We start from the raw sequence: 24,293 nt of genomic DNA, 5'->3' as shown, positions 1-24,293 counted from the left end.
GGGCTGCCGAGGGTGAGGAGATCAGCTGCGATGGGCTTGTTGGTCTGACTGTCTCCTAGAGAGGAGTTCAGGCCTTTTTGTTCCCACTGACTGAAGAAGGGAGTGAATGAACTTCCTTCTTTCCCCAGCTCTGAGGCCATGCCCATGCCTAGAATTTAGTGCTGGAGGGCAGAAAGGTTCCTAGCCCCAGGAACGCTGACAGTGCAATCGTTTGCACAATCTGTTAAGTTTCCTTTCTTTGGTATGGGTATGTAGACTGACCTCTTCCAATCTGTTGGCCACTGTGTTGTTCTCCAAATTTTCTTGCATAGTTTGTTTAGAGCCCTTGCTGATTCTTCTTCTGTTGCCTGCCATATTTCTGTAGCTATTCCATCAATTCCTGTAGCCTTCCGACTTCTTAATGACCAGAGTGCTGATCTAACTTCATCTTCCCATACTAGAGGTTCTTGCAAGTAGGGAATATCTTCTAATGTGTCTTGGATGTTGATGTCCCTGCTGTACAGATTTTCAGTATACTCCTTCCATCTCTGTTTGATCTTCTCTGAATCAGTTACTATCTGTTCTTTGGCATCCCTTAACATACCAATTCGAGGTTGGAACCTCCTTGTGAATTCAGAGATCTTTTGGAAAACATACCTTCTTTTTCCATGTCCATTTCCATCCTCAAGGTCTTTACAGGTGTCATTGTAGTACTGTTCCTTGTCTCTTCTAACAGCTTTCTGAAATTCCCTATTAAGTTCCTTCATGAGGTCTTTATCTTTCTTGACTTTGGCTTCTTTCCTCTTCTTGATAATTTCCACCATCTGTTCTGACATCCCTTTTGCTTTTTTCTGTTTCCTGGTCTCTGGCAGTCTCTTTTCATATTTGTCCTTAACAACTTCTTTGATTTCATTCCACAGTTCCTCTGGTTCCCTATCAATAAGGTTCAGAACTTCCAAGCAGTTCCTGATGTTCTCCTTGAAAATGGTGGGTATATTCTCAAGATTATATCATGGAAACTGGATAGCTTTGTTTTTCTGCTTTAGCTTGACTTGGAACTTGCACATGAGCAGTTTGTGATCTGTTCCACAATCGACCCCCAGCCACGTCTTTGCTGTTATAACTGAGCTTTTCCACCTCATGGCACCAATAATGTAATCAATTTGATTTCTGTGTACTCCAACTGTTGATGTCCATGTGTATAGGCACCACTTTGGTTGTTTGAAGAATGTGTTAGCAATGAAGAGATCATTGGATTGGCAGAAACTAATAAGTCGTTATCCTGCTCCGTTTCTGTTTCCTAGGCCATACAGTCCGAGTGTGTTTTCCTCCTTACCATTTCCAGCTTTGGCATCCAGTCTCCAACCACCAGCAGCACATGTTGTTTGCATATTCTGTCAATTTCAGACTGAACTTGAGCATAAAACTCATGAACTTCCTCATCTTCTGCATACTGACCAACCTTGAATACACACTGACCAACCTTGAATTTACCATTTTTTTTTAAAGAAAAAAGGACAAAAATCAGGTGTATTTGCTGTACATTATGTCAAGGTGGATCAGGTAGTTGGCACAACCCAATAAACAAGATTGGAATTGTTAAACTTCAAGGAATATAAGAGTGCCCAAAAGGACTCTGGGCTTGCATTTTTCAAATGACAGCCTTCCATGCCATACATAAAATCACTTTTGAAACTGAGGAAACTTTCAAAAGCAGATTGAGACATGACATGAAGGATTGCTATTAGAAGAGAAAGGTTTTTAAAACCCTTGTGCATGTCTAAAACAGCTTTGGGGACCCCAACCCATATAACTGTAGGGTAACTCTCACAAGGGCTTTTGTATTATGTATGAATATCCAATATCTATAAATGAGAGACAATAGATAGCCAATCCTGATTAAAGGGTTTTGAAACCATTTTCCCCCTAACCTTTTTGGTTACTTCTACACCCACAATATGTTGGATGATAAGTACAAAGCTATAAACATCGTTTTCATTTGTTATAGCTTTTCACAATAAACTACATTGCTTGTAAGTTGGTGACGTAATTGTACCTATTGGATAAGTGTTTTAGGTTATAAATCATGAGTAAAATTAATCACAATACAAATGAAACTGATGTCTGCTTTATTGGTGCTCAGCTGAATGTGTGATTGAAGGACTTACTGTTGTAAAATTACATTAATTTTCCAAGATACAGATCCTCCAAGTTAAACCCTTTGAAAGAGGCAAGCTCACTTTCATCTCTTTCAAGGGTGTTTTTTCATTACATCATTTCATGCAGGGTTGAAAGTTCATTCAGCAACACATGGGGAGTTTACTCCCTATAATCATTTTAAGATGAACTTGAGAAAAGTTTAAAACTGCAGTACTAAGATAAATGAAAAAGGAAGAATCACAAGTCAGGCAACAGACTTAAGAGCCTTTCATTTCTCAATCTTATTGTAAAGTAGGGTCTTGGTTGCTAAAAATACAATAGCCAATCTTAAATCAGGTTGCTAGCCTCAGTTAGATTCCTGGAATGCAAGAACAACATTAAATATGATGACTATGAAAACTATGAGAATTCCCATAGGATCAGAGTCATTGGCTTTCTAGGGTTACCACAGATTATTAAAGAACCCAGACTTTTTTCTTAGCGCTATATTCATGCTTTCCCAGTCCAGTAGCTATAGCACAATATCTTGTCCCTAAGCAATGTGGGAAAGACTTGCTTCTATCAAGGGTTGAATGAATTCTAGCTGCTCATCTCCACTCCATTTGGCATGACCCTCAGAAGGCACTGGCTTTTAAAGGGGCTATGACAAATGGTTTCCAGGCAAGGATGAGGGCAGGTGATTCTGCCTGAATAATTATAGCATAATATGGAAACTATGTTATTTTTGTTCCTGATATTACACTTTAATGAGTTTTTATTGTGAATGCTTGGCATCCTGCCTAATGCAGCATGCATGCAGCAAAGGAAGTGGCCATGCAGTGATTGTATTCTTAACTAAAGCAGTTTGGGTGCTCTTATGGCAGGGGGCAACTTTCACTGATCTCCTCTTTCCTCTGAAGTGCTCTGTGCCATCCAAAAATATGTCCTTGAGGGCTGTGTGACTCTCAGGGACATCTTTTCGGGAGGCACAGTGGGCTTCAGAAGGAAGGGAAGATCAGCCAAAAATGCCCCCCCCGTGTGAACACAAATGCTGCTTTAGTCAGGAACACAGCTGCTACACATCTGCTTCCTTTGCAGCAAAAGGAAATTTTAAAATTGCTGCAAAACTGCTCTGAATGTTGATAGCAGGGAGAGGAGTGCATCACTTTGTTCCAGTGAGCTAGTCAACAGGCCCCTACAGCAGCCATACACATATTGGAATTAAACTTTGTTGCTCTTTTGGGAAGATTCATCTTGTAGTGTCCTGCAGCCTGCAAAACCAGTCTGGCCAGAGTCCACACTGAGATAGAAAAAACTTACACCTATGTTTGGGGCAGTGAAGACTCTACCAACCTTGCTCCCACTGCTCAGAAAATATTACTTCCATTTTCAGTTTTCAATAGAGGCATGCTGAATTGACTGAAGTGTGGAGACAACCATGGTGTAGTGGCTACAATGTTGGGCTTGGTTCAAAAAGTGATGGTATAAATCCCCACTCATTTCTGAAGATTGCTGGAAAGCCTTGGGATAGCACTTTCAGAATTATTTACGTGATGGGTTTGTTATATGGATGAAATGCTTCTGTGGGCTCCTTAGCAGAAGGGTGGGATACAAATGAAATAATTAAGTGGAATGAAATAAGTGGAAAGCAAGGTGGGATACACATGAGGTCAGCTAAACAAACACAAAAACAGCTAGCTAGCTAGCTAACAGGAGAAACAGTAAGGAAGGTAGAAGACTGTAGTAATCTGGGTTTGACTGACCCTTTGACTGATCTACCAGGGCTCTAGTTACAGTTGAGGACTTTTTAATTTTATTGTATCTATAAGTACAGACAGCAGAGGAAAAGTTTCAGTTAAAAGAGGCATGCAGCAGAATCTGGTAGGCCTGGATATGTAATTAATATACCCTTAGAGTACAGTATTCACAATATTACCTGTTTTATATCCACAAACTGAACACATTCTAGCCACATGCTGAGAAAGCCATATCCACACTGCACACACTCTCGTTGCTCAGAAAGTATTTTCTGCACTTCTGAGTTCTTCTTTATTGCTCTTTGTAGAAAAAGATCTTTGTCTTTCAGATGAGCAAGAATAAACCTTGCTGTTATTTCCTATAGTATTAAAATACAGAATATTCCATATTATTGAAAAAATTTGCAACAGAAATTCAAAATGGATATGTTTGATCTTTAACACTTGGCATATGTTTATATGCCAAGCCAACAAACAAAGAAGCAAAACATACTCCCTCTATTATGCATGGTTCAGCTATTATCTACAAATAATTTAACTACTTGCACAAGATGCAGAACTGGGCACTTTCCCGACTAGACGCTACAACAGGCTCAGGACATATCTCGGAAGTGTTCTTCCACACTTCCTGCATTGTGACACCGCAGTCCCTATGTGGACAGCAGGGTGCCGTTCACATTTCCAATGCCTTGTTGCAAATTTAATCACTGCGATATAGAGCAAGGACATTGTATATCCGGTGTGAAAAAGTTGTTGTTTTTTCGGGTTGTTAGTTGCTGCGAGACTGCTCCCCCTGCTGTTTAGGATCTGAATGCGACTTGCCCAAATGGAGGCATTTTGCTGCTGATGAGCAGCTAGTCTGGAAAACGCCCTGGCAAGGCTCCTGTCCAAAAGACTGACACACCCTAAGCTGGTTGACACATATTTATCAGGTGTGACCATCAAAGGAAACTCTGTTAGATTGTGAGAAAACCTTTAAGAAAGATTTGATATAGTAATCTAGATAGAGAAGGAGCTCACATGACTTCAGGGAAGTTTCCTTAGACTGGAATTCCTTGTCTGTATCAAAAAGGATTGTTCTCTCAGCTTCCCATTGTGTGTACATGCAGCAAAATACCTGTATGTGATTTTCACGTGTTGGCACCCCGAAGCATGCATGACTGCGTACAAGATTTTAGTGTGATTATGCTGTCAAGGGTGAAAGGAAGAGGAACTCTGGGGTGAATTCAAAAGACTACAACCATTAAAACACTAATTAGTCAAATAAAGGAGAAAATGCCACCCACTCTGTATCTCCCATTCTATGCAATATCATGACTGTGAACAGTTTGGTGCAGAAACTAAATAGAATTTAGTTGGTGATGGCTGTTAAATACAGTGGTGGTTTAGAAGTGAAAGTTGTTAAATACAAAGGTTGCCATTGATGCAGTCTCTGCAGAGAGATCTCTTATAGCAAGAAGGTGAACTTGTTTCCTTAAAAGTTCTACTGAGTTCACTGGCACTTATTTATTTATTTATTCATTTATTTATCATATTTTTATTCCGCCTGATATGTACATCTCTAGGCGGTGTACAATATTTAAAATATTTAAAAATCACAGATTAAAATACATGACACAATAAAAATAGAATAAAATAGTTATTAAAACAAATTATTAAAATTACTAAAATTAATTCTAGTTAAAAGCCTGTGAAAACAGGAGAGTCTTGAGGGTCTTCCTGAAAATAAACAGAGAAGGGGGTGCTCTTATTTCAGCAGGCAGCATATTCCAAAGCCCTGGGGTAGCCACAGAGAAAGCTCAGTCCTGGGTCGCCACTGAACGAGCTGGTGGCAACCTCTCCAGAAGATTGTAACAGGCAGCAGGGTTATGACAAAGGAGGTGCTCTCTTAAACAGCCTGGACCCAAGCTGTTAAGGGCTTTATAGGTAATAACCAGCACTTTGTATTTCACCCAGAAAAATATCGGCAGTCAGTGCAGTTCTTTTCAAACCAGAGTTATGTGGTCCCTTCGTGTTGTCCCAGAGACCAATCTGATTGCCACATTTCTGTAGCAATTGTAGTTTCCGGAGTATGTACAAAGGCAGCCCCATGTAGAGTGCATTACAGTAGTCAAGCCAGGAGGTTACCAGCATATGTACCACTGTTTTAAGGTCATTCACCTCTAGAAATGGATGCAGCTGACTTATCAGCCAAAGCTGATAAAAAGCGCTCCTGGCCACTGCCTCAACTGAAAAACCAGGGAGAGCTTTGGGTCCAGGAGCACTCTCAAGCTACATACCTGATCTTTCGGGGGAGTGTAACCCGATCCAGGACAGGCAGATCTAAAACATCTCTCGGGTCCTGGCCCCCTACAGTCAGTACCTCTGTCTTATTTGGATCCAACTTCAGTTTGTTATCTTTCATCCAACCTATTACTGCCTCCAGGCAGGCATTTAGGAAAGATATGCCATTTTCTGATGAGGTCGGCATGGAGAAGTAGATCTGGGTGTCATCAACATATTGATAATACCCAGCACCAAACCTCCTGATGATCTCTCCAAGCGTTTTCATGTAGATGTTAAAGAGCATGGGAGCCTTGTGGAACTCCACACTTTAGTTCTCACTTTGCAAAACAGTCTCCAAGTGAGCATCTTGAATCTACTAGAGAAGTAGGAACAGAACCACTGTAAAACAATGCCACCCAATAGGGATATGCATGAAACCATCACCCTTCGAGCCGATGGCAGGGTGGCTTTAAGGACAGGGGAGGGTGCACTCCTTCCCTCCCTCCCCCCCCCAGCATGCACATGGCACTTCTGGTCAGTAAAACAACGGGATGGCAAGGAAGCACACTGCCACCCCGTCGGACTATTTAGCCACAGAGTGCCGGAGGGGGAAGCATGGTGGGAGGAGTGCACCCTCCCCCCATCCTTAAAGCCATCCCTGTCCATGAATTTGAACAAGTTCAAATATGGGGGCTCCGAACAGGTTCGTGCACATCCCTACCACCCAATCCCACCTCCCACAGGCGACCCAGATGGATACTATGGTCAATTGTATCGAAGCCACAGAGAGATCCAAAAGGACAAGGAGAGTCACACTCCTTCTGTCGATAGCCAATTGGAGATCATCTATCAAGCTGACCAAGACAGTCCCAACCCCAAAGCGCACACAAAAGCCAGTTTGAAATGGGTCTAGATAATCTGTATCATCCAAAACTGCTTGGAGCTGAGAGGCCACCACCCGTTCAACCACCATAAGTGGTAGGTAGCACTTATGCTCTAGTCCAGTGTTTCTCAACCACCGGTCTGCGGACTGGTGCCAGTCCACGAGGCATCACTAATAAAAATCACACACCCAAAAAAACCAATTTTGGGCTGGTGGGGGCCTCCACCAGGAACTCTCTGAAGCTCATTTCCAGGCAGCCCTTGCTGTTAGATAATGTTCATTTTAAGGAAGCAAAGTGAACATTATCCAGCAGCGAGGGCTGCCTGCCTAGAAATAAGCTCTGGAGAGCTTGCCTGGGCTCCGTGGACGCTGGGTCCCGCCACCTTTGCACATGACATCACTGGGGGTAGGGGTGGCAGTGACGGGGGCAACCCCTTTACTAACTGTTGGTCTGGGAAACTGCGCATGAAGAATGTACCGGTCCATGACTCCATAATCGTTGAGAAACACTGTTCTAGTCAGTGAACTGAGGACTGCAGTCTTAGTCCAACAACTCCTTGCTATAAAGCAGAAACATCACCAGGTAAAACTAATGCAGTAAAGATTAACTTATACATAATATGCCATAAACAAAGAGCAGGTATACTATCTTATGGTGTCCCCAATTGCTCTAGATAGCAGAAAGCAAGTGAACCAAGTTGTGTGCACCAGAGGAATGCAATTTAACCCCCCCCACACACACTCACACACACAAAAGTAACAACAAAAAATCCTGTCCCATACTAATCAAACTGTTTGGGTGGTAAAATGCCTAATGAACTTGAAGATGGCAATCAATCAGACGCTGAGCATGTGCAAATCTCATCCTGAGGTTTCCCATGAAAAATGATTGGGGCACACCTCCATGCTAGGACCTCATAGACTAGGGATGTGGACAAAATGGATTTTGCCTTCTGTTTTGAGGACAAGTTCATCTCAAGGCCATACATGGAGCTTATCACAGCAACCACCAAGAAATACATACAAAGAGCCATTTCTTGTCACAACACTATCTCACAAACAAAACAAACCACAACTCAAGGAAAGAAGGCACCCAATTTCTGCCTTTGTCAATCTGAGATCCAGCAAAACCAGATAGTTATTGCAGCAATAGCACAGCATATTATACTCAGTGCTAAGAAAAGAAAACCACACAAACATATCTTCCTTGATCCCTTCCTCCTCTCCTGATTAGGGATGTGCAAAACGTTTTGAGGTTGAAACATTTCAACTCGAAACGGGCTGTTTTGAGTGTTTGAAGCTCAAGCCAATGTGGGTTTGGGGGAAAGATTAAAAAATTGTTTAACATCACATGCTTGCCCATTTCTTTTGTTGGTTGGGTGGTAGGTAGCACCCATTATGCCCTACTACACAACCCACTTTGGTGTTCCTAGGAGCTACCCATGGGGAATAATGGGGTGTTTCATGTTTTCTCATTGTTCCCTATAGCTGAAACACTCAATACGTTTTGAGTTTTGTTTCGTCAAAACGAGTTTGACCGCTGTTTCAACAAAACATTTTGGCCGTCTTCATTTTGTTTCGAGCTCAAAACAGGATGTAAAATTTGTTTTGTGCACATCCCTCCTCCTGATGTATCCTCTTCAAGAGACTATAAGGGCTCTCTCTGCCTCCCAGTCCTTTTGAATACATTTTGAAATTTCCTCCAAAAGTGTTCCCCCTCCCTCCTCCCTCCCCCCAGCCAATGGAGGCACAATTGCTCATGACAACACTTGATTTCTATAACAAGTCAACCAATCAGCAAGGAGATTGCAAGCCAATTGGAAGTCAGTACCAGAAAACCAATCAGCAAGGGAAAAACTGGCATCCAAAAATGTTGCTCGGAATGTGAGAAAATTTTGATTGAAATGGAGATTGTTCTGCTCCGAGCATAAAAGAAGGCATTTATTTAAAGGGCATTTTGCTTTGAGCTTGAAACACTCGAAACAGCCCATTTCGAATTGGAACATTTCACTGTCAGAATGTTCTGCACATCCCTATCATAGACCTTTGCATTAAATTGCATGCTTGCAATAGCACTGCATTATAAAAGGGTTGCTCCCTCTACCCCATAAGTGATATAACAGTGAGGCACTTTAGTTTATTGTAAGCAACAGACTGGAGGCCATGGGTGGCTACACCTAAGCTTGAGAGTTGGAGCTAGAATTAGGACTCTGGAGTGTGGCATGCAGCAGGTAGAAGATATGCTTAGTTGACCAGGCAGGGCAGGAGGCCAAGCTCCTGGTGTTTATAAAAGGCTTAGCCAGCCCAGATGCTACATAGTGCCTGCCAATATTAAAGGCCAATGCTGCATGCCTCTTTTCCTTCTGTGCCCAAAGGCCTGAACACACACAATTCTATTCTAAGTCCCAGCATCAGCTCATAAGATTCCCAGTTTAGACCCCCAAGTTCCTGACATTTATGGGGTCAAGCTAGCCACATGATTTATCTTTTGTTAATCTAGTATTTATTAATTCCATGTAACATGCTAGACCTTTCTATTCACATACAGCCAGCTAAAAGCTTAAGGCAATTTGTATGAATATTCGGACTACAAGACTCAATCAATTTTAAGGACGTGTTATTTTAACTGGCCAAGTTAAAATCCAGCATTTTTATTGTGTGGGCAAGAATTATTACTTCAAATTAATATTTTAATGGCTAACCTGTTTTCTAGAACCTCTCTTTTTGAAAAGGCCCATATTATTAAACCCTAGACTTTTTCCAGAATAAATACTTATTTTGTAATTATGGATGGTGCTCTGTGCTCTTTGCAGAAACATATATGCAGATCTTACCCCAAGAAAATTATCTGGCAGAATGTGGAAATACATTCTATTTTCATTTTTTAAAAATCAGATGTCACAGTTTACAAAAACAATGTAGCTTTTAATTTATTACTCACTGCAAAATCACATCAAACAAAAAAGACCTGACTTGCAAAACTAGGGGGATACAAAATGGCTCCCTATAACAGAACAAGTAATTTCTTCACAGTGATTGAGACAATGTTTGCTGAAGCCAGTGCTACTGAACAACTTCCCCTCCACCTTGGAATTTAGCTTTGATCCTGAGCAAGACTGTTTTAGAGCCAGATGTTAGGTGTCACAAGGGAAACCATGCCTCCATTTGGCCCTAATTGGCGGAATCATGCAAACTGAACCAGTGCAAATTAAGCTAAAATTCCATTTGAGACTACAGCCCTTTTTGTCTATGTGATCCTTCTGAACAGCAACCTCCCCACCATGCATCACCACTTGAAGCCACAATGAAAATTTCTAATTATTTTTGTTGTTCAACTTTCCTGCCTTTACAACCCACTAGGAGACTCTCTCTTCTCTATAGTTAACACTCCACTGTCCACTAGCTGCATGGCCATCATATCTTCTGCTCCCTCCCACTGGCCCTAGGAGATGCCTTCACTTCTGTCATCACCAAAGTTGTCAGATATCTAGTTTTCACACAGCGTCTCTGCTCTGCTCAAAATAAACTTTATTGTTGCTCAGTTCAAAGTGCATTTTAGTTTCAAAAGTCCTGGCCTCCGGCTCCGTTTGCCCTCTAGGGTATTCTAACGTGTCCTGCAATTGGCTGGACTGAGATCCATAGGTTACTCACATTTGCAAATTTGGTTCAGAGTAATCCTCCCCCCAGTTATCAAGGTACATATCTGAGCACGTGTGTAGGATGTCCCTGCACTGGCTCCCAGTCTGTTTCCGGTCCCAATTCAAAGTTCTGGTTTTAACTTTTAACGCCCTAAATGGCTTGGGACCGCGCTACCTGAAAGAGCGCCTTGCACCATATGTTCCAACCCAAACTTTAGATCTTCTGCGGAGGCCCTCTTCCGGGTGCCTCTGCCAAATGAGGTGAGGTGGGTGGCTTTTCGGTGGTTGCACCCTGTGTATGGAATAGCCTCCCCAGTGAGGTTTGCCTGGCTTCATCACTTTGTTCTTTTAGATGCCAGGTAAAGACCTTTTTGTTCACCCAGGCCTTTTAAATTCTTGTTTCAGATTTGATCTGATGTTTAACTTATTTTAAAATGAGTTTTTAAGCTGTTTTGTATTGTATTTTGTATTTACTTCTCACCCTTTTTGTCTGTTATGATTTAATGTGATATGTGTTTTTTATTGTATGTTTTAATTCTCTGTTGTGAGCTGCCCAGAGAACAATTTGTAATGGAGCGGCTAACAAGTAAAGTCTAATAATAATAATTATTATTATTATTATTTCTTGTTTACACAGTCAGACAGGTGTTATTGACTGGTTTGTTTTATCCAGACATCGAGTCCTTCCCAAGGACCTGGGATGGCTGAATTTTATTGTCAATACTGTTGGTTATTATAGATATCGTCGCAAAATATAGGCTGTTCCCAGTAAAGCTGCTTTTTGTAATTGGCTGATGGTGATTTCTGTGGCCCCTATGGTGTTGAGGTGTTCTTCAAGGTCTTTTGGAACTGCACCCAGGGCACCAATTACCACTGGGATTATTTTGGTCTTTTTCTGCCACAGCCTTTCCATTTCAATTTGTAGAGCTTTGTATTTGGTGATTTTTTTCTATTTCTTTTTCTTCTATTCTGCTATCCCCTGGTATTGCTATGTCGATATTTTAACTTGTTTTTCTTTCTTCTCGACTACAGTTATATCTGGTGTATTGTGTGGCAGATGTTTGTCTGTTTGTAGTCGGAAGTCCCATAATATTTTTACATCTTCATTTTCTTCAACTTTTTCAATTTTATGGTCCCACCAGTTTTTGGCTACAGGTAGCTTGTATTTTTTGCAGATGTTCCAGTGTATCATCCCTGCTACCTTGTCATGCCTTTGTTTGTAGTCAGTCTGAGCGATCTTCTTACAACAGCTGTTTAGGTGGTCCACTGTTTCATCTGCTTCTTTACAAAGGTGGCACTTGCTCTTTGTTGTGGATTTTTTGACTTTTACTCTTATTGCATTTGTTCTTAGTGCCTGTTCTTTTGCAGCCAGTATTAAACCCTCTGTTTCTTTCTTCAAGCAACCATTCTTAAGCCATTGCCAGGTCTTGGTGATGTCTGATTTTCCACTTATATTGTGCAAATATTGACCATGCAGGGGCTTATTTTTCCATTTTTCTGCTCGGTTCTTGACTTGTTCTTTCTTGTAGGCCTGATTTGTTTCATTGGTGTTGAATAGTTTCTCGTTCTTGACCATTTTAAATGCATCTTCTTCACTGTCCTTGATATATTCTTCAAGGCCTCTTTTCTCCTCCTCTACTGTTTGATGGACTTGCAGCATTCCTCTTCCACCTGAGCTGCGAGGGAGGTAGAGCCTATCTACATCACTACGGGGGTGCAGAGCATGATTGATGGTCATGATTTTCCTGGTCTTACGATCTAGCATCTCTAGCTCTGCCTGGGTCTATTCCTGCAGTGTATCTGATAACAGGTATAGCCCAGGTGTTTATGGCTTGTATGGTGTTCCCGCCATGGAGTTTGGACTTTAGGATTTTTCTAACTCTCCTGATGTATTCACTTCCAATTTTTCTTTTAACTTCAGTGTCTGCAATGTTATCAGCCTGGAGAATGCCCAAGTATTTGTAACGTTCTTTCTCTTCCAGATTCTTGATCTTGCTTCCATTGGGCAGTTCTGTTCGTTCTGTTTTTGTTATTTTCCCTTTGTTCATTATTAATGCAACACACTTGTCTAGTCCAAACTATTATTATTATTATTTCTTGTTTACACAGACAGACAGGTGTTATTGACTGGTTTGTTTTATCCAGACATCGAGTCCTTCCCAAGGACCTGGGATGGCTGAATTTTATTGTCAATTGTTATAGATATCGTCGCAGAATATAGGCTGTTCCCAGTAAAACTGCTTTTTGTAATTGGCTGATGGTGATTTCTGTGGCCCCTATGGTATTATTATTATTATTATTATTATTATTATTATTATTATTATTATTATTATTTAGGATACATGGGTTACAGCAAGTCACAGTCACACAACTAAGGGTGCACACATGTATAGGATACTGATCCAAGCAAGCATAGTAACAGTGGACCAAAGTATAAGGTAAGACTCAGTATAAGGCAACTTCATATGTTAATACTGTATTGCTAAAGGGAAGCAGCCAGGCATCCACTCAGAGTCCAGAATTACGTACTAATACTAATTTCATAACTGTTGATAATTATGCCAGATCATGTTTAGATAGTGAAGTGTCACCTCAGGGTACCTCAGAGGGGCAAACATAATAAAAAACAAAAACTTTATGGGAAAGTAGAAATAACATTATTTTGCACACAGAGCACAATGCAAAATCTGGGTAGTGAGACTGGTTATTGCACTGAGGTTGAGGGCAGTCTCAGAAGGCAGTGGAGGGAGACATGAGACTCACAGAGACTCACAGAGACATGAGACTCACAGTGGAGGGAGACATGAGACACACACAGCAGCCTGGGAGAAGAGAATGGGAAGTTTAGCAGAGGAGGAAAGGGAAAGAAGAAGGAGCAAACTTTATCTTTTCTATAGTCAGCTGACTTGAGAGCAATGCCGAGGTGATGTGTCCAGGGCCTTACGCCATAGCAGTGCCCTTCACTGAGCGAAGGGGAGATCTGCACCCAGCTGTATCCTTCACCATAGAGAACACAAGGAAGATGCAAAGCTGTCTGAGCAGACCCCTTGCTCCAGGGACTCCACAACTTGATTATATCCTTCACTCCAGAGGAGGCCAAATGATTGGCTGAATGCTGATAGCCAGTCAGGGGAGCCCTGGTGTTCCAGGACAGACCGGAGCAGAGGTTAGTCCACTGCAAGCTCGCATCTGGCATGGACTCCACTCAGAGTTGCAGTGTCCTTAGCCAAGAAATCTCCAAGGCCATCTGGTACAGAGTGATTTGCAAGCATGCCAGCACGAGGAGGATCCAGGACAGTGATTTCAGGGTTTTAAGGATTACAGGACTTTTGCTAAAAGGAGAGGATGCATCTTCTGGATGCATGAGCCTCAGGATACATGAGGATGCATGAGCCTCAGAGAGGGGAAACTGGTTGAATGAAGGCAGCAAGGGTACAGACCTTGCCACCACAACCCCATGTCTGAAAGAAAGAGCACTCTTGTCTAAAAGTGGTGACTACAGGGTTGTTGTTTGGAGTTTCCTAGGTAAAGAGCAGGGGCTGAATAATTGGGAAAAGAGGTTTATTCAAGGGAATGTGTGATTCAAGCTTTACTGAAGGGTTAGAAGAAAAGCATGGGTGGAAGTGTTGCTATTCAGGTGAAGATGCCACAATAAAAGGGCTGCAGCATGCCAAATCTCATTGTATGACTCCAGAGTTGATCTGATTGCATTTTAAGGTGCAGTTTGCTGAGCTGCCAGGACAAGGCCATTGCCAAGTTACTTCTGTTCTTCCAAACTGAGATTAGGCCTCAATTAAAATACAGGAGCCACATGTGTGGTCCCATCTTTTCGAGGCTCTCTGCACAAGCTCCAGATTGCTTTATTTTGGTATTTTCGGCCAAATGGAGAATGGCCGTCATGGCACTAGCATTTTGATATCTGCAAATCTCACTTAGTACAGCTAAACCCAAAATGGATAGGAATCTACACTGACTGGCAGTATTCTGGCGGTCTTTTCCAGTCCTACCCAGAGCTTCCAGGGACTGAACCTGGGACCTAGGGAGGAAAGCTGATCTTGTGGTAGCAAGCATGAATTGTCCCTGTTAGAGGTTGTTAATTTTTACCCACAATAGGTAAAACAGCAGAGCACTAAGGAATGAGCACACACTCCAGTTACACAATCGGTAGCAGAGGATGGTTTGGATATTGCAGCTATTTAGAAAAAAGACATGGAGATCCTTGTATGACTAAACACTAAATATTTATTGGTTAAATACACTTAGATAGGAAAGACCTATATCTAATCTAAAGGACTACATAGTGGATAGGTAAGGAGAGAGAGAGAGAGAGAGAGAGAGAGAGAGAGAGATGTTTCCATCTGCTCTCTAGGAGGAAAGGAAGGATTGTGACTCAGCACAGGAAGTGCTGCAGAGTCAGTTCAGGGGTCATAGAGTAGGGACAGATAGGGAGACCCTGACTCACTGTCTCTACTCCCAGTGCCCCTAGTGGCCATTAGGACAGTTGGTGCAAAAGGTTGATGCACTGGAAGTTCATCTCCAACAGTCCCCTTTGCTAAGCATGGTCTGATTTGCATCTGAATGGGAGACTACATGTGAGCACTGTCAGATATTCTCCTTAGGGGATGGGGCTACTCTGGGAAGAGCACCTGCATGCTTGCATGTTTATGGTTCCAAGTTCCCTCCCTGGCATCTCCAAGATAGGACTGGGAAAGTCCTTGCTATCAGATTAAGGCTACAAACCTATCCACGTTTACTTGCAAGTGAGAGTTGCTTTCAAAAGCCTGCAACCTTGGGGAAGCCACTGCCAGTCTGTGTAGACAATACTGAGCTAGATGGTCCAATGCTCTGACTCAATATAAGGCAGCGTCTTATGTTCCTATGACCTTCTGTATGCAAAGCACCCTTCACATATATTTTATAATCAGACACTAGAAATATTTCTTTGCTTATCAATTCTGTCTGCACATGAGTTAAGTGGTTATGCTTTCAGATGGCACTGAGAATGCTATACCTAATTTAAATATTAGGTATAGCATTTTCAATGCCATCTGATTATGAGGAATGAAAATAACACCCCATGCAAGGCCCAAGTTATTAAACAGATAGTTAAATAGCACTTGTTTTATAGCAAGAAGTATGGAAAGCACTGAAAGTATTTGAAAATAGTCCAAGAAATAGGAAAATGGTTTATGTGGTGTGTGAAATTTAAGAGATTTTGAAAATGTGCCTTAGAAGTCACTGGTTGTAGAAAACCAAATTATGCAGGTTGTTTCAATTACTATGCCAAAACATTAGTCAACTTTATTTTAAACTCTGCCCAGCAAACTAATGATCCTTTTTGGCAGGTAAATCTCTCCATCTCTTGAACTACAGAAAGGGTATTTTGAATATGTGTGCAAATTACTTTGAAATCTGAAAAAAGTCATTTTAAAACTACCATTTCAAAATGTTTACTTCCATACTTAGTAACCTTAAGAGTCAAGACGTCTTTTTCCTGTATGGCGTGTACTGGATATTTCTCAAGCAATGGATTGTCTTCACAATAAAGCTCCTCCAATGTAAGATCATCCATCTGTTTAAACAACACAAACAGGACTTTTAATGCAAGACCCAAAAAAATGAATGGCTGTGCTGCACTTGCACAATGGATAAAGTTGCCCTATTGAAAGAAAGTAATATAGCTGTGCAAAGTAACAGGGATGTTCCACGAAATACAAATGAGGAAGACATTTCACAGCAGGCGCAGAACCCATTTTTATGTCTGTTGAGGCCTCACTATCCAGATCCACAGTTGAATAGGCCTTCGGTTCCATGGATGTTATCTCTGAATGCAGGGAACCGCAGTTGGGCGCAGTGATGAAACCAAGGGTTCAGGATTGGAACTCCAATCTGAACCCTTGGGTTGTAGTGAGTTTCATCACCACAGCCCAAGGTTCCAGGCAACCTGCAGTACGTCTGAATTTGGAACCGCAGGCTGCTGGCCCTGGAACCGGAGTTGAAGGATGAAGTTCCTCCCTCAACTTCGGCGTGATTGGCTGTGTGGGCTGTCCTTCTGTAAAGAAGGAAGCCCTCACTGCCAACTCCCCACCTCTCTGCAGTCTTGCTGACTGCAGAGACAGTTCTCCTGAACATCCAAATTTTGACGGGGGGGTGGGAGGACATGGTTCCGCACTACATGCAAATGTGGCCCATATGTACACCAATGGTCTATGGCTTGGCATATTCATCCCAGAGACTGATGGCTGCTTCAGTATTCATCCTTGCTATCAGATTAAGGCTACAAACCTATCCACATTTACTTGCAAGTGGGAGTTGCTTTCAAAAGAGAAGGGTGGGTGGTATGCATGACTGAACAGAATTGGACTGAGTGTTTACTCATTAGAGTGGCTATCAAATGGTTAAAAGATATGTTTATCCCACGCCATGTACCAAATATGTCAAATACAAATACTAGCACATGGAAGGAGTGTTTATACAAATGTTATTTGCTTCAAATTTAAATATCTATGTAGGAACACTGGTCCACATGTGCCTGATGTGAGTAATGCCGATTTACCCACACATTGTGAACTGCTGGCAAGGGTGCAAATCTTCAGGTAGCATATGCACCTGTACTCTGGAAGTGCTAGTGAGAGTGAAAACATGTTGTCTGGTCACTTGAGTTATGCTGTGCAACGTATGTGCCACTGTTTTATGTATTTGTTTTATGTACTAAAAAAACATATTAAACATATATGCATGTAATGGGAATACTTTTTCCCATGTGCAGTTTGTCTTGGGCCTATAACTGCTGCATATATATATATATATATATATATATATATATATATATATATATACACACACACACACACACACACACACACAAGTCTGTAGCTAAAATGTTACCTTAACGACCACTTGCTCTCTGCTGAATCTACCTACCTGACTAGATCGAGTTGGAGGGAGGGCACTGCTTTGCATGCAGGCACCTGCTATAGTGTGTTTGTCAAGGGACAGAGCCTTCTTGGTGATTGCTCCCAGGCTATGGAACTCGCTCTTAGATGAGATCCCTGCTAACTTGGCAAAGAGGCACCTTTTAACATGGTGATTCTCTTTATTTAGCAGGGGTAGAGTAACTGGCCCTATCCACCCCAGCACAGTACCTCCAGTGACTGTTGCTGGTATCTATCTTATGTTTCTTTTTAGATTGTGAGCCCTTTGGGGACAGGGATCCATCTTCTTTATATATTATTTCTCTGTGTAAACCGCCCTGAGCCATTTTTGGAAGGGCGGTATAGAAATTGAATTCATCATCATCATCATCATCATCATCATCATCATCATCATCTAAGTGGCTCCCTCTCTCTCAATCTTTGAGAGGAGATTAAAGACTGCCCTTTTTATCTAGGCCTTTGGTCAATGAATGGCTCCCCTATGACTCCCTGATAGATGGCTGTAGTTGTATCTGTTGACTTTTAGTTCATTTTTAATGAAATATGACTGTTTTATTAGGTTCAGCTCTTAATCTTTTTTTCATTGCACTGGCGTCCTAGGACCAAGGGTGGTATACAAATGTAAATAAATAAATAAAACAGAACATTGTTTTAATTTCAAATGTTTGAGACTCAGAATCCTTTAGGTCAGAGGCTGTTTGAATTAGAGCCGAGACTGACACATAGCTGATGCCAGTGTTGCCAAAAAGAGGTACCTGATGGTCCAGAACCATACACATGGAAGCTTTTACAACAGCAGCATGGTTTGACATCAGATGTCCTCGGACCACCATCGTAGAAGCTTTGCACTAGCAACAGGGCCATACTGGGCCAAATAAATCATAGGCTCGGAGGTTTTAAGCCCCTTCCTGAAGCATATGACCTCAAAACAGAATCGTGACATGCTTTTTTCAAGCAATGGAGGCAAGATTCAGCATTAAGTACGGCACCATGGCATAGAAGAGTTTATAGTTTTTAGTTTTATAGCTTCCGTTTTAGAGTTTTTATTATATTTTGAATTGCTTTAATTATGTTAATGTATTAATGGTTTTATATTGTGAAATGCCCAGGGACTTTTTCTATGGGGTGGTATATAAATGTACTAAATAAATAAACTGTCAGCCCATTGTGTCTGTCAAGTATTAAGGCATTTTTCACACAAACACAAAGCTGTAAAGTGCAGATAAAGAAAAATGAGATAAAGATAAAGAGGAAATGAAATGAGATGAAAACTGAAGTAAAATATATTTCTGAAGTATATTTATAAGGGAAACCATCTTCTGAAGCTCTACAGAGAGTTCTGTACTGTGCTGCTGAGGTGGTAGTTGGAAAGGTTCTGAAGAGAGAACTTGGTGCCACCCTTGAGGCATGCAATAGCACAAGGTTTCCCTGCTTGAAGGGAGGGGCTAGAGGACTCTTCTAAAATGCTGCTTTATATAGGTACAGATTCCATATGCACACAGAAAAAGCACAATGTGAAAACACCTAGAGGTATTCTAGTTAGGCTCAAGAGTCAGCAAATAGAGGCCCCAGAGCCAAATCTGGATCCCTGAACACTATCAATTGGCTAGCCAGCTGTCGGCTTACAGGGCAAGAGAGATGTGTGGAGGGAGTGGTTCTAGTGGCAATAAGACTTGCTGGCAGTTCACACTTTGTGTAATGGAAATGGGGCCGTAGCACACCATTTTCCACTTCACAAAAAATCCATCTCACACCATTTTCCATCTCCTTTCCATAAGACTAGTTGCTGGCCAGGCATCTAGGTCATCTAAAATGAATCTGGACAGAATTATTCTGTTAGGACACCCCCACTGTCAACTGTGGAACAATAAATTCAGATATTCTTGATTTCCACTTTAAGAACTTTTTGTTGAGAAGCAAAATAAAATAACAAAAACAACAATTCCAATAGCTTCCAGTGTGACCCAACATACTGTTTTCTGGGAAACCATATCAATGTGTATTTTTTTGTATGCTTTCAAGAAAAATCTAAGTAATTTCAAAACAATGTTGAAATTAATTATATCAATCCTCAGTCCCTTCTATCACAATTATTATTTATCTTATATTCATTCAAAACTTTGTATACTTTCTATTTAAAAAATCTGATCACTAGTTCATATGAGCTTGATACATAAATTCTCAGCAAGTTTAAGATGACATTATGTAGTTTCCTAAAACTACATAAGCTAATTTATCTCCAATAGGTACTGATTTATTAGTCAGTGCATAGAATGATAGGCAAAGCAAGTTAATAATGATGTTGCTATATAAAGAGCTACCCAGTATGAACAAAGCCAAGACTCTGGCTTTATGAGAACACCTGTAGTCAATGTAGTGGGGAGGGGGGGAGAAAAAAGCAGAGGATTCTGTGCAGCTGGTATATCTGCAAAACCTCTTAGTATTTTCTCCCAAAACTTATAAAACCTTGATATTTTGTGAAATGAAAATGTTCACACCTCCAAGATGAGTGAATAGGCCATGAGACACTGGGTTACATAGTTTGTAAGAGTAGCAAATCATAAGAATATATCGGTTTCTTAGGATATTTTTTAAACTATAACCATGACAGAATCTCAGAGGTGTAATCCAAAACCTCCTTTACAAGAAACGTCAAAAGATGATTTCATTCTCATAAAACACAATGAAGAAAAGATCAGTATGTCTGGAACTCTCTGGTTCTATAGCAAGCTCCAGTTCCACATAAAAAGTCACTACTAGTTGTTCATAAAGATGAATTTTGCAGATACATAAATTCAGGACATGATCTAGCCAAAGTTAAACACTTAAATCCCATTGATTTAAATGGGAGGGATTTAAGCATGTTAGTAATTCTTCCACTGAAATAATCAGGACTTAATTTTTTTTAACTTTATTTGGATTATACCAACAGTACTTTAAGGGCATAGTCAAAAACAGAACAGCAGGCTACTATTTGCATTTCAAGCACATAGATACTAATGAACATCTCTTTAGACATATTTCATTCAAATTAGAAAAAGGTTATCACTACAAACTAGGCACCACCTGGATTAAGTAGGCCATTTCTTAAATCCCACTAATTTCAGGGGAAGATCATTTAAAAAGTGCTTACCCCTTCCTCTATAATCAACAGGACTTACAAGGTAATCCTCTTCATGCCTTTTCAGAAGTCCCAGTAGCTGACATCCACCGCAGTATTAGGAGGGTAGAAGCTACATACAGTGCAGAAAGGCTACTAAAGGTTCCGCCAAAGTCTTCTGAAGCAGCAAAGTTCATGTGCAGGGGGAGAGCACAGCAATTTCTTTGATCTCTGTTTCCATTACTGCTATTTGCCTTCCAAATATATGTCCCTGAGGGTTGTAGAGCCCTTGGGGACATATCTGGAAGGTAAAGAGCACTCATGGATATAAGGGAGATAAAAGAAAATCATGTCCCTCTCTCCCAGGCTCAAGAGCTCAGCTACTCCAGAAGTCCACTTTGGGCAGCCTCTCAGCATGGGATGCAGTTCCTGCACCACCCTCCTAATGCTGTGCTGGATGTCAGCAAATGTGTTCAAAAGGGTTTACTCTCAGATAAGTATGCAGGATTGCATCCATGGGGCTAACTACACCTTGCATGCAAACATGTCAGAGCCCAATGCTATGTTTTTAAAGCACAAATTTAAATGTTTTTAGTTTGGGGTGGATAGTGCCAAACCTTTCTTTCATTGGGAGTAATTTTCTTTTCTACATTGAGGTCTGTTTGGTTTTAAAAGTCCATTTTCAAAAGAATCCTTTATTTGTTGCCCAAATACAGTTTTGGCCCACAGAGAAACTTTTACATCTTCTCTCTACTTTACATCTTTTTCTACCACTATTTGAATTTTATAGTTTAAATGGGCCATATTTTAATTCCAACGTACACACTTTTTACATTATAGAACACTTGCAACCTTCTAACTTACACTTCTAGTACATGTAAAATGATAGGTTCAACAGGGAATTTTAATTCAAAATCCATTTGGTTTGGTAACATGCTTGTTTGCATTTTCATAATTTTTTGAACTTCTATCCCTGGAACATGTATTTTACAGGACTATTCATATTTTGGCCAAAATAATCTAGAAAAAAGTCCTGTGCAGCATGAGCCATTTTATACAGTTTAAACAAATTCACATTTAAAAAGTGCAAAGCATGCACGCTGGAACATTTGTTCCTCAGTCAACTATTTAATCATTTTATTATGCTCACAAATAGCAGAAATAAACTCAATGTGTGCCCATCACAAATGTTGGAATGAGGGCTGGAAAGAGAATTGTTGACAAGTGGGACCACAGTGGCTTCCCTTAAGAAATGACCCAGAAAGCCCTGTCATGGCTGTAAAGCACTCGAATTGCACAGCTACTATTTCATTCCCAGAAGAGTATTATTAATATGTGCAGTTCAGTGAGCTACACTGAATACACTTAGTTTTAGTTTTACACAAGGTACTCAATCCAGAATTTTCACTTGAGGCACAAATAACCAGGCTCAAACTATCATACTTCGGACACATTATGCGAAGATCCAGCTCCCTTGAGAAGACCATAATGCTGGGAAAATTTGAAGGAAAGAGAAGAAGAGGATGACCAGCAGCAAGGTGGATAGACTCAATTATGACAGCAATGAATGCACCACTGAGAGACCTTAAAGGCCAAGCTGAAGACAGATCATCCTGGAGAGAATCTATCTATGTGGTCGCTAAGAGTCGACACCGACTTGACAGCACTTAATCAATCAATCACTTATTTTTAATAATAGTGAACATGTCTGGACCAAAACATTTTGCTACATGAGGCAGAAAACACAAATAGTTTCTCTCTCCTTTCCATGAATCAACATGGGGCACAATCCAACAGTCATCGAAATGAATGGGCATATTCCAAATCATTTTAATAGAGTTCAGAAAGACTAGCAAGAGGATAGGGCCACATCGGTTGAACCCGCCTGACTCCCATTCCATGGCCCCCAAAATGTGCTGTGTAAGGTGCCCACCTCACACTGCCTCATGGTAGGGCCATCTTCAATAGCAAAACTGAGCCATTAATGTCTGAGTGTGACTATAAATGTTATGCAGTAAGTACATGTGACTAAAGTATCCTCAGCATTATAGGCGGTATACATATTGCACACATTTGGAACACCCATGTAAATATGTGTACATCCACACTGCTGCAGGAAACCTCAGTGTAACTTCAGCAGTCATGTGCACAGTGTGAAGTTTGTAGCTGCCCACAGCCCAAAGGGGACAACAACTTTGTGATCATGAGCTGCTGCTCAGATAAGCGTCAATAGTTCCTGCAACAGCCTCAAAATCTGAAAACTCAACTCTTTTAGAATGTGTTTCCCCCACTTGGGGTCATCTTTTTTGTTTAGTGTTTGCTATAGTAGGCCCTAAAAAGTAAAACATGAAACAGATAACATAATTCAGTACTGCCCTCAGGTGACTGCTGATGTTACTGCAAGCATGAATTCAAACATCCTCTTCTATAACTCCTTAATAAATAATAAATACATTTTTATTTATTGAGTGGGATCCAGAAAACTGCTAACTGAAGTTTGCTCATATAATGGGACTTTCCTGTCTCCTCCTTCCTGCTCCTGATTATTGGGGGACTTTCTGGAACCATGTAAAAGACGGTGTGGGGAGTCAGAGCTGCAGAGCATTGTGAAAATTGGAGACCTCTCTTCCTGCCAAGGAATTCTCTGAATCCTACCTATTTGCTTTGCTAACATTTCCTTACTTTCAATCTACTTCTTCATGAAATGGAAACTGTAGCAGCTGAAGACTGTTCACAAAACAAATGGCTATATAATTTTTTAAAAAATATACCGTAGAGTAAAAACACCAGACTAAGAAAAATGAAAACCAAGTCTCAAGTGAATTAAATGACGCAACATATGCATTACTATACACTAATGTGGTGGCAGAGAGAGAAAACAAACCACCACAAATCGCAATAAAACCAGGTATAGCAATGTGTCAAGATAATATTATGATGTGTTTACTGGAGAGTTTCTTCTCAGTTTATTCTCAGGGGGTAAGTTTATTCTCAAAAGACCTAGCATACTGAAACACCTTGATAAGCAAATAAAATAAAATAAAAATACACACCTTGAATGGAGTAATGGACTTAAACTCTGTGGGCAGGATCCAGACTAAGTTAGCCATGACTACATACCATGAAATAAACAAGACATGACTAACTTAAGTCTCACTCATTTCAATGGGACTTAGTAATGACTGGATCCTGCCCTAGGCCTTCTTTTTAGTCCAACCTGACAACCACAAATTATTATCATCATATGACATAAGATTAACTCGAAACCTTTTAAAATTGAGAGAGCAAGAGAGAAAGGTGTTTGGGGAAACTATCACAATAGTGGGGTTATTCTATACAGATTAATGTTTGTGTGATACACAAATAGAGGAACTATTCTATGCAGGTTAATAATGTGTGATGTTTTTATGTGGAAAGGGTGCCCTATTCTGGGCTGATACATATTGCCACATGGAAGTAATCGTATTTGCCTAACAGTTGGGTAAATAAGAGAGGAATATTGCTAAGTAATTTTCAGATTTACATTTCTACTGGTTCAAACTAGTAAAACAGACACAATGATGTGTACACACACACACAGAGTTCCAGACCCTTTGA

The 24,293-nt window shown here is 40.8% G+C and overlaps 1 protein-coding gene across 5 annotated transcripts in view; it reads right to left on the bottom strand.

The window, feature by feature from the left end:
* The window catches only part of LRRC69 (leucine rich repeat containing 69), a 48,197-nt gene that overhangs the window by 5,459 nt on the left and 18,445 nt on the right, over positions 1 to 24,293 (bottom strand). For 2 of the 5 annotated variants that reach the window (XM_053246066.1, XM_053246069.1), the window contains 2 exons: positions 16,099 to 16,233; positions 4,055 to 4,234 (listed from right to left, as the gene is read on the bottom strand). In XM_053246066.1, coding sequence (XP_053102041.1) covers positions 4,055 to 4,234; positions 16,099 to 16,233 — 315 coding nt within the window. The remainder of the gene's footprint in view (positions 1 to 4,054; positions 4,235 to 16,098; positions 16,234 to 24,293) is intronic. The other 3 variants (XM_053246067.1, XM_053246070.1, XM_053246071.1) reach the window with 2 other exon arrangements.

This window comes from Hemicordylus capensis, chromosome 4, assembly GCF_027244095.1.
Source record: "Hemicordylus capensis ecotype Gifberg chromosome 4, rHemCap1.1.pri, whole genome shotgun sequence".
Taxonomy (NCBI): Eukaryota; Metazoa; Chordata; class Lepidosauria; order Squamata; family Cordylidae; genus Hemicordylus; species Hemicordylus capensis.
The sequence above is the reverse complement of the archived record's forward strand: the minus strand, read 5'-3'. Positions and strand labels throughout refer to the sequence as shown.